At 44.8% G+C, this 11488-nt stretch overlaps 1 protein-coding gene and 1 long non-coding RNA gene across 2 annotated transcripts in view; both read left to right on the top strand.

Annotated features, from left to right (window-relative positions):
- Positions 1–429: 429 nt before the first annotated feature.
- Positions 430–2405, top strand: LOC127926758 (uncharacterized). The gene is made up of 3 exons (XR_008125043.1): positions 430–512; positions 869–1056; positions 2325–2405. It is a non-coding gene; the product is annotated as an uncharacterized LOC127926758 (long non-coding RNA).
- Positions 2406–5709: 3304 nt separating this feature from the next.
- The window catches only part of LOC127926759 (A-kinase anchor protein 13-like), a 73435-nt gene continuing 67656 nt past the window's right edge, over positions 5710–11488 (top strand). The window contains exons 1-3 of the mRNA XM_052512298.1: positions 5710–5722; positions 7137–7440; positions 8917–8964. Of these exons, the coding sequence (XP_052368258.1) occupies positions 5710–5722; positions 7137–7440; positions 8917–8964 (365 nt within the window). The remainder of the gene's footprint in view (positions 5723–7136; positions 7441–8916; positions 8965–11488) is intronic.

The following is an 11488-nucleotide window of genomic DNA, read 5'->3' as shown; positions in this document are numbered from 1 at the left end:
AGGTGGAGGTAAAGAGGTATGGGACTGTAGGTGGAGGTATAGAGGTATGGGACTGTAGGTGGAGGTATAGAGGTATGTGACTGTAGGTGGAGGTATAGAGGTATGTGACTGTAGGTGGAGGTATAGAGGTATGTGACTGTAGGTGGAGGTAAAGAGGTATGGGACTGTAGGTGGAGGTATAGAGGTATGGGACTGTAGGTGGAGGTATAGAGGTATGGGACTGTAGGTGGAGGTAGAGAGGTATGGGACTGTAGATGGAGGTAAAGAGGTATGTGACTGTAGGTGGAGGTATAGAGGTATGTGACTGTAGGTGGAGGTAAAGAGGTATGGGACTGTAGGTGGAGGTAAAGAGGTATGGGACTGTAGGTGGAGGTATAGAGGTATGGGACTGTAGGTGGAGGTAGAGAGGTATGGGACTGTAGATGGAGGTAAAGAGGTATGTGACTGTAGGTGGAGGTATAGAGGTATGTGACTGTAGGTGGAGGTATAGAGGTATGGGACTGTAGGTGGAGGTATAGAGGTATGTGACTGTAGGTGGAGGTATGGGACTGTAGGTGGAGGTAAAGAGGTATGGGACTGTAGGTGGAGGTATAGAGGTATGTGACTGTAGGTGGAGGTATGGGACTGTAGGTGGAGGTAAAGAGGTATGGGACTGTAGGTGGAGGTAAAGAGGTATGGGACTGTAGGTGGAGGTAAAGAGGTATGGGACTGTAGGTGGAGGTATAGAGGTATGTGACTGTAGGTGGAGGTAAAGAGGTATGGGACTGTAGGTGGTGGTATAGAGGTATGTGACTGTAGGTGGAGGTATAGAGGTATGTGACTGTAGGTGGAGGTAAAGAGGTATGGGACTGTAGGTGGAGGTAAAGAGGTATGGGACTGTAGGTGGAGGTAAAGAGGTATGTGACTGTAGGTGGAGGTAAAGAGGTATGTGACTGTAGGTGGAGGTATAGAGGTATGGGACTGTAGGTGGAGGTAAAGAGGTATGGGACTGTAGGTGGAGGTATAGAGGTATGGGACTGTAGGTGGAGGTATAGAGGTATGGGACTGTAGGTGGAGGTATAGAGGTATGGGACTGTAGGTGGAGGTATAGAGGTATGTGACTGTAGGTGGAGGTATAGAGGTATATGACTGTAGGTGGAGGTATAGAGGTATGGGACTGTAGGTGGAGGTAAAGAGGTATGGGACTGTAGGTGGAGGTATAGAGGTATGGGACTGTAGGTGGAGGTTTAGAGGTATGGGACTGTAGGTGGAGGTATAGAGGTATGTGACTGTAGGTGGAGGTATAGAGGTATGGGACTGTAGGTGGAGGTATAGAGGTATGGGACTGTAGGTGGAGGTATAGAGGTATGTGACTGTAGGTGGAGGTAAAGAGGTATGGGACTGTAGGTGGAGGTATAGAGGTATGTGACTGTAGGTGGAGGTAAAGAGGTATGGGACTGTAGGTGGAGGTATAGAGGTATGTGACTGTAGGTGGAGGTAAAGAGGTATGGGACTGTAGGTGGAGGTATAGAGGTATGTGACTGTAGGTGGAGGTAAAGAGGTATGGGACTGTAGGTGGAGGTATAGAGGTATGTGACTGTAGGTGGAGGTATAGAGGTATGGGACTATAGGTGGAGGTATAGAGGTATGGGACTGTAGGTGGAGGTATAGAGGTATGTGACTGTAGGTGGAGGTATAGAGGTATGGGACTGTAGGTGGAGGTATAGAGGTATGTGACTGTAGGTGGAGGTATAGAGGTATGGGACTATAGGTGGAGGTATAGAGGTATGGGACTGTAGGTGGAGGTATAGAGGTATGGGACTGTAGGTGGAGGTATAGAGGTATGGGACTGTAGGTGGAGGTATAGAGGTATGGGACTGTAGGTGGAGGTATAGAGGTATGGGACTGTAGGTGGAGGTATAGAGGTATGGGACTGTAGGTGGAGGTATAGAGGTATGTGACTGTAGGTGGAGGTATAGAGGTATATGACTGTAGGTGGAGGTATAGAGGTATGGGACTGTAGGTGGAGGTAAAGAGGTATGGGACTGTAGGTGGAGGTATAGAGGTATGGGACTGTAGGTGGAGGTTTAGAGGTATGGGACTGTAGGTGGAGGTATAGAGGTATGTGACTGTAGGTGGAGGTATAGAGGTATGTGACTGTAGGTGGAGGTAAAGAGGTATGTGACTGTAGGTGGAGGTATAGAGGTATGGGACTGTAGGTGGAGGTATAGAGGTATGTGACTGTAGGTGGAGGTATAGAGGTATGTGACTGTAGGTGGAGGTAAAGAGGTATGTGACTGTAGGTGGAGGTATAGAGGTATGTGACTGTAGGTGGAGGTATAGAGGTATGTGACTGTAGGTGGAGGTAAAGAGGTATGTGACTGTAGGTGGAGGTATAGAGGTATGGGACTGTAGGTGGAGGTAAAGAGGTATGTGACTGTAGGTGGAGGTATGTGACTGTAGGTGGAGGTAGAGAGGTATGTGACTGTAGGTGGAGGTAAAGAGGTATGGGACTGTAGGTGGAGGTATAGAGGTATGGGACTGTAGATGGAGGTATAGAGGTATGTGACTGTAGGTGGAGGTATGTGACTGTAGGTGGAGGTATAGAGGTATGTGACTGTAGGTGGAGGTAAAGAGGTATGGGACTGTAGGTGGAGGTAAAGAGGTATGTGACTGTAGGTGGAGGTATAGAGGTATGTGACTGTAGGTGGAGGTATGTGACTGTAGGTGGAGGTATAGAGGTATGTGACTGTAGGTGGAGGTAAAGAGGTATGGGACTGTAGGTGGAGGTATAGAGGTATGGGACTGTAGGTGGAGGTATAGAGGTATGTGACTGTAGGTGGAGGTATAGAGGTATGTGACTGTAGGTGGAGGTAGAGAGGTATGTGACTGTAGGTGGAGGTATAGAGGTATGGGACTGTAGGTGGAGGTAAAGAGGTATGGGACTGTAGGTGGAGGTATAGAGGTATGGGACTGTAGGTGGAGGTATAGAGGCTTGTGACTGTAGGTGGAGGTAAAGAGGTATGGGACTGTAGGTGGAGGTATAGAGGTATGGGACTGTAGGTGGAGGTATAGAGGTATGGGACTGTAGGTGGAGGTAAAGAGGTATGGGACTGTAGGTGGAGGTAAAGAGATATGGGACTGTAGGTGGAGGTATGTGACTGTAGGTGGAGGTATGTTACTGTAGGTGGAGGTAGAGAGGTATGTGACTGTAGGTGGAGGTATAGAGGTATGTGACTGTAGGTGGAGGTAAAGAGGTATGTGACTGTAGGTGGAGGTATAGAGGTATGGGACTGTAGGTGGAGGTAGAGAGGTATGTGACTGTAGGTGGAGGTATAGAGGTATGGGACTGTAGGTGGAGGTAGAGAGGTATGTAACTGTAGGTGGAGGTAGAGAGGTATGTGACTGTAGGTGGAGGTATAGAGGTATGGGACTGTAGGTGGAGGTATGTGACTGTAGGTGGAGGTATGTTACTGTAGGTGGAGGTAGAGAGGTATGTGACTGTAGGTGGAGGTATAGAGGTATGTGACTGTAGGTGGAGGTAAAGAGGTATGTGACTGTAGGTGGAGGTAGAGAGGTATGTGACTGTAGGTGGAGGTATAGAGGTATGTGACTGTAGGTGGAGGTATAGAGGTATGGGACTGTAGGTGGAGGTAGAGAGGTATGTAACTGTAGGTGGAGGTAGAGAGGTATGTGACTGTAGGTGGAGGTATAGAGGTATGGGACTGTAGGTGGAGGTAGAGAGGTATGTAACTGTAGGTGGAGGTAGAGAGGTATGTGACTGTAGGTGGAGGTATAGAGGTATGTGACTGTAGGTGGAGGTATAGAGGTATGTGACTGTAGGTGGAGGTATAGAGGTATGGGACTGTAGGTGGAGGTAAAGAGGTATGTGACTGTAGGTGGAGGTAAAGAGGTATGGGACTGTAGGTGGAGGTATAGAGGTATGAGACTGTAGGTGGAGGTATAGAGGTATGTGACTGTAGGTGGAGGTATAGAGGTATGGGACTGTAGGTGGAGGTATAGAGGTATGTGACTGTAGGTGGAGGTAAAGAGGTATGTGACTGTAGGTGGAGGTATAGAGGTATGTGACTGTAGGTGGAGGTATAGAGGTATAGGACTGTAGGTGGAGGTATAGAGGTATGTGACTGTAGGTGGAGGTATAGGACTGTAGGTGGAGGTATAGAGGTATGTGACTGTAGGTGGAGGTATGGGACTGTAGGTGGAGGTATGTGACTGTAGGTGGAGGTATAGAGGTATGGGACTGTAGGTGGAGGTATAGAGGTATAGGACTGTAGGTGGAGGTATGTGACTGTAGGTGGAGGTATAGAGGTATGTGACTGTAGGTGGAGGTATAGAGGTATGGGACTGTAGGTGGAGGTATAGAGGTATGGGACTGTAGGTGGAGGTATAGAGGTATGTGACTGTAGGTGGAGGTATAGAGGTATGTGACTGTAGGTGGAGGTATAGAGGTATGGGACTGTAGGTGGAGGTATAGAGGTATGGGACTGTAGGTGGAGGTAGAGAGGTATGGGACTGTAGATGGAGGTAAAGAGGTATGTGACTGTAGGTGGAGGTATAGAGGTATGTGACTGTAGGATGACAGAGGCAGAGAATATTACCGTTTACTGGGAATTAATTTCCTCCTTCACACGGTAAATTGAGGAAAAGGGGCTGGACGGAACCAAAGCAAAGAGAGCCCACTCTCTTACCTTACCTACCCTGTCCTACCTTACCTACCCTTACCTACCCTCACCTACCCTCTCCTACCTTACCTACCCTCTCCTACCTACCCACCACTTACCTAACCTTAACGCCACCTGGTGCGCTAACCTAAATACAGGGGATGGTCCTCCCAGGTCTTACCTAGTGTGCTTAGAGAAAGAAAGAAAGAGAGAGAGAAAGAGAGAGCATACTTAAATTCACACAGGACACCGGATAACAGACTGACCCTAGCCCCTCGACACATAAACTACTGCAGCATAAATACAGGAGGCTGAGACAGGAGGGGTCAGGAGACACTGTGGCCCCATCCGAGGACACCCCGGACAGGACCAAACAGGAAGGATATAACCCCACCCACTTTGCCAAAGCACAGCCCCCACACCACTAGAGGGATATATTCAACCACCAACTTACCATCCTGAGACAAGGCTGAGTATAGCCCACAAAGATCTCCGCCACGGCACAACCCAAGGGGGGCAACCCAGACAGGATGACCACAACAGTGAATCAACCCACTCAAGTGACGCACCCCTCCTAGGGACGGCATGAGAGAGCCCCAGTAAGCCAGTGACTCAGGCCCTGTAATAGGGTTAGAGGCAGAGAATCCCAGTGGAGAGAGGGGAACCGGCCAGGCAGAGACAGCAAGGGCGCTTCGTCGCTCCAGAGCCTTTCCGTTCACCTTCACACTCCTGGGACAAACTACACTCAATCATATGACCCCTGCAGATGCACTGCAGTACTTAATGCAGCTGGTGGCCACACCAGATACTGACTGTTACTTTTAATTTTGACCTCCCCCCTTTGTTCAGGGACACATTATTCCAGTTCTGTTAGTCACATGTCTGTGGAATTTGTTCAGTTTATGTCTCAGTTGTTAAATCTTGTTATCTTCATACAAATATTTAATATGTTTAAGTTTGCTGTAAAAAAAACCTGCAGAGTGACAGTGAGAGAACATTTATTTTTTTGCTGAGTTTATTACATACAGTACAGTGAACTACTAGACTCATGACAGTGTCCAGTATCTATTACATACAGTGTCCAGTATCTATTACATGCAGTGTCCAGTATCTATTACATACAGTGTCCAGTATCTATTACATACAGTACAGTGAACTACTAGACTCATGACAGTGTCCAGTATCTATTACATACAGTGTCCAGTATCTATTACATACAGTGTCCAGTATCTATTACATACAGTGTCCAGTACCTATTACATACAGTGTCCAGTATCTATTACATACAGTGTCCAGTACCTATTACATACAGTGTCCAGTATCTATTACATACAGTGTCCGGTATCTATTACATACAGTGTCCAGTATCTATTACATACAGTGTCCATTATCTATTACATACAGTGTCCATTATCTATTACATACAGTGTCCAGTATCTATTACATACAGTGTCCAGTATCTATTACATACAGTGTCCAGTATCTATTACATACAGTGTCCAGTATCTATTACATACAGTGTCCAGTATCTATTACATACAGTGTCCAGTATCTATTACATACAGTGTCCAGTATCTATTACATACAGTGTCCAGTATCTATTACATACAGTGTCCAGTATCTATTACATACAGTGTCCAGTATCTATTACGTACAGTGTCCAGTATCTATTACATACAGTGTCCAGTATCTATTACATACAGTGTCCAGTATCTATTACATACAGTGTCCAGTATCTATTACATACAGTACATTGAACCACTAGGAGGATGGCAGACTCATTACAGTGTCCAGCGGATCAAGTATTTTTTTATTTTACCTTTATTTAACTAGGCAAGTCAGTGAAGAACAAATTCTTATTTTCAATGACAACCTAGGAACAGTGGGTTAACTGCCTTGTTCAGGGGCAGAACGACAGATTTGTACCTTGTCATCTCGGGGATTCAATCTTGCAACCTTTCGGTTCCTAGTCCAACGCTCTAACCACTAGGCTACCCTGCCGCCCCTATCATTCAGTCCTCTCAGTTATTGGTCTCTCTCCTGTCATCTCCCACATAACATTCTCTCTCTCTCTCTCTCTCTCTCTCTCTCTCTCTCTCTCTCTCTCTCTCTCTCTCTCTCTCTCTCTCTCTCTCTCTCTCTCTCTGTCTCTCTGTCTCTCTCTCTCTCTGTCTCTGTCTCTCTCTCTCTCTCTGTGTCTCTCTCTCTCTCTCTGTCTCTCTGTGTCTCTTTCTCTGTCTCTCTCTGTCTCTCTCTGTCTCTGTCTCTCTCTCTCTCTCTCTGTCTCTCTGTCTCTGTCTGTCTCTCTCTGTCTCTCTCTGTCTCTCTCTCTGTGTCTCTGTGTCTCTCTCTGTCTCTCTGTCTCTCTCTCGTAATTAAACTCCCCCTGATCTGTCTAACTGCTCTCTGTTTCCAGGGGATGATATGGTGATGGGGACAGCACCAGTGAGGTGTCTGTATCCTGTTCCTCCACAGATGACACGGCCAGCGGGGGTCCGACCAGCTCCAGCCCAGAGAGCTGTGTGGAGGGGGGCCTGGGGGAGAGGGGCTGCAGGGACCACGGCCGCAGCTGGAGCCCTGTAGAGGGCCACACACAAGGGCCCACGGCAAGAGAAGGTCCAGGAGGAGAGGCAGAGGAAGAGGTGAAGGACAGACTGACGGAGGTGCCACGGCGCCCAGCTGAACATCGTCCCAGCATCAGGTCTCTGTCCCCGTTCAGACGCCACAGCTGGGGAGCAGGGAAGAACACAGCAGGAAACGGAGACATGAACCAATGCAGGTACAGGAGACTGGAGCTGAACTGAGCAGGGCCGGGAGGGTCTGAGGAGGGTCTGAGGAGGGCCGGGAGGGTCTGAGGAGGGCCGGGAGGGTCTGAGGAGGGTCTGAGGAGGGTCTGAGGAGGGCCGGGAGGGTCTGAGGAGGGTCTGAGGAGGGTCTGAGGAGGGCCGGGAGGGTCTGAGGAGGGTCTGAGGAGGGCCGGGAGGGTCTGAGGAGGGTCTGAGGAGGGCCGGGAGGGTCTGAGGAGGGTCTGAGGAGGGCCGGGAGGGTCTGAGGAGGGTCTGTTGAGGAACAACCTTTACTAGCACAACAGTTGCAGTCATGTGGATACACTTTACTGTACTTTACTGTACTTTACTGTACAATACTGTAAATTACTGTACGTTACTGTACAATACTATACTTTACTGTACAATACTGTAAATTACTGTACGTTACTGTACAATACTATACTTTACTGTACAATACTGTAAATTACTGTACAATACTAATACTGTAAATTACTGTACGTTACTGTACAATACTATACTTTACTGTACAATACTGTAAATTACTGTACAATACTGTAAATTACTGTACGTTACTGTACAATACTATACTTTACTGTACTATACTGTAAATTACTGTACGTTACTGTGCAATACTATACTTTACTGTACTATACTGTAAATTACTGTACGTTACTGTACAATACTATACTTTACTGTACAATACTGTAAATGACTGTACAATACTATACTTTACTGTACTATACTGTAAATTACTGTACGTTACTGTACAATACTATACTTTACTGTACAATACTGTAAATTACTGTACAATACTATACTTTACTGTACTATACTGTAAATTACTGTATGTTACTGTACAATACTACACTTTACTGTACTTTACTGTACAATACTGTAAATTACTGTACGTTACTCTACAATACTATACTTTACTGTACAATACTGTAAATTACTGTAAAATACTATACTTTACTGTACAATACTGTAAATGACTGTACATTACTGTACAACACTATACTTTACTGTAGAATACTGTAAATTACTGTACATTACTCTACAATACTATAATACTATACTTTACTGTACAATACTGTAAATGACTGTACAATACTATACTTTACAATACTGTAAATTACTGTACAATACTATACTTTACTGTACAATACTGTAAATTACTGTACGTTACTGTACAACACTATACTTTACTGTAGAATACTGTAAATTACTGTACGTTACTTTACAATACTATACTTTACTGTAGAATACTGTAAATTACTGTACGTTACTCTACAATACTATACTTTACAATACTGTAAATGACTGTAAATTACTGTACTATACGTTCCACACCCATCCATCAGTTTTGATCACTGATCATAACATGCCAGGCTGTCATCCTGATGTGTGTAGAAATCCATGTAATCTCTCTATCGTTCCTCTCATCCCTCATCTTCTATCTCCTTCAGGGCCACACAAAGTCCCGGGGAAGGAAAGCCAACGTTTCACAGGAGAAGGTACTAATGGAACTTATATTATGTTCATCAGATTGACGTTGTTTAACAATGGAAGCATCACAACGCCCCAAAGTACTGCATCCTCATACTGAACATGTAGTACATTAAAACACCCCAAAGTACTGCATCCTCATACTGAACATGTAGTACATTAAAACACCCCAAAGTACTGCATCCTCATACTGAACATGTAGTACATTAAAACACCCCAAAGTACTGAATCCTCATACTTAACATTTAGTACATTAAAACACCCCAAAGTACTGAATCCTCATACTGAACATTTAGTACATCACAACACCCCAAAGTACTGCATCCTCATACTGAACATGTAGTACATTAAAACACCCCAAAGTACTGCATCCTCATACTGAACATGTAGTACATTAAAACACCCCAAAGTACTGAATCCTCATACTGAACATGTAGTACATTAAAAAACCTAAAGTACTGAATCCTCATACTGAACATGTAGTACATTAAATCACCCCAAAGTACTGCATCCTCATACTGAACATTTAGTACATTAAAACACCCCAAAGTACTGAATCCTCATACTGAACATGTAGTACATTAAAACACCCCAAAGTACTGCATCCTCATACTGAACATTTAGTACATTAAAACACCCCAAAGTACTGCATCCTCATACTGAACATGTAGTACATTAAAACACCCCAAAGTACTGAATCCTCATACTGAACATTTAGTACATTAAAACACCCCAAAGTACTGCATCCTCATACTGAACATGTAGTACATTAAAACACCCCAAAGTACTGCATCCTCATACTGAACATTTAGTACATCACAACACCCCAAAGTACTGAATTCTCATACTTAACATTTAGTACATTAAAACACCCCAAAGTACTGAATCCTCATACTGAACATGTAGTACATTAAAACACTCCAAAGTACTGAATCCTCATACTGAACATTTAGTACATTAAAACACCCCAAAGTACTGCATCCTCATACTGAACATGTAGTACATTAAAACACCCCAAAGTACTGCATCCTCATACTGAACATTTAGTACATCACAACACCCCAAAGTACTGAATTCTCATACTTAACATTTAGTACATTAAAACACCCCAAAGTACTGAATCCTCATACTGAACATGTAGTACATTAAAACACCCCAAAGTACTGAATCCTCATACTGAACATTTAGTACATTAAAACACCCCAAAGTACTGCATCCTCATACTGAACATGTAGTACATTAAAACACCCCAAAGTACTGCATCCTCATACTGAACATGTAGTACATTAAAACACCCCAAAGTACTGCATCCTCATACTGAACATTTAGTACATTACAACACCCCAAAGTACTGAATCCTCATACTGAACATGTAGTACATTAAAACACCCCAAAGTACTGCATCCTCATACTGAACATTTAGTACAACACCCCAAAGTACTGCATCCTCATACTGAACATGTAGTACATTAAAACACCCCAAAGTACTGCATCCTCATACTGAACATTTAGTACATTATACAACACCCCAAAGTACTGCATCCTCATACTGAACATTTAGTACATCACAACACCCCAAAGTACTGCATCCTCATACTGAACATGTAGTACATTAAAACACCCCAAAGTACTGCATCCTCATACTGAACATGTAGTACATTAAAACACCCCAAAGTACTGAATCCTCATACTGAACATGTAGTACATTAAAACACCCCAAAGTACTGCATCCTCATACTGAACATTTAGTACAACACCCCAAAGTACTGAATCCTCATACTGAACATTTAGTACATTAAAACACCCCAAAGTACTGCATCCTCATACTGAACATGTAGTACATTAAAACACCCCAAAGTACTGAATCCTCATACTGAACATGTAGTACATTAAAACACCCCAAAGTACTGCATCCTCATACTGAACATTTAGTACATTAAAACACCCCAAAGTACTGAATCCTCATACTGAACATGTAGTACATTAAAACACCCCAAAGTACTGCATCCTCATACTGAACATGTAGTACATTAAAACACCCCAAAGTACTGCATCCTCATACTGAACACTGATGCTCAGTTCCACTCAGACCCTCTCCCTCTCCACTCAGACCCTCTCCCTCTCCACTCAGACCCTCTCCCTCTCCACTCAGACCCTCTCCTCTCCACTCAGACCCTCTCCACTCAGACCCTTTCCCTCTCCACTCAGACCCTCTCCCTCTCCACTCAGACCCTCTCCCTCTTCACTCAGACCTTCTCCCTCTCCACTCAGACCTTCTCCCTCTCCACTCAGACCCTCTCCCTCTCCACTCAGACCCTCTCCCTCTCCACTCAGACCCTCTCCCTCTCCACTCAGACCAAACCATTGACTTAAACACATCCCAGTAACTCCATTCCCTCCACCACCTCTGAGTGGTTCTGCCGTGGTCCTAAGGTACTGTGTCTGAAAGGTTCTGTCGTGGTTCTAAGGTACAGTGTCTGAGTAGTTCTGCCATGGTTCTAAGGTACTGTGTCTGAGTGGTTCTGCCATGGT

Source organism: Oncorhynchus keta, unplaced genomic scaffold (genome assembly GCF_023373465.1).
Source record: "Oncorhynchus keta strain PuntledgeMale-10-30-2019 unplaced genomic scaffold, Oket_V2 Un_contig_8186_pilon_pilon, whole genome shotgun sequence".
Taxonomy (NCBI): domain Eukaryota; kingdom Metazoa; phylum Chordata; class Actinopteri; order Salmoniformes; family Salmonidae; genus Oncorhynchus; species Oncorhynchus keta.
Note: the sequence above shows the minus strand (reverse complement) of the source record. Positions and strands in the feature narration are given on the sequence as shown.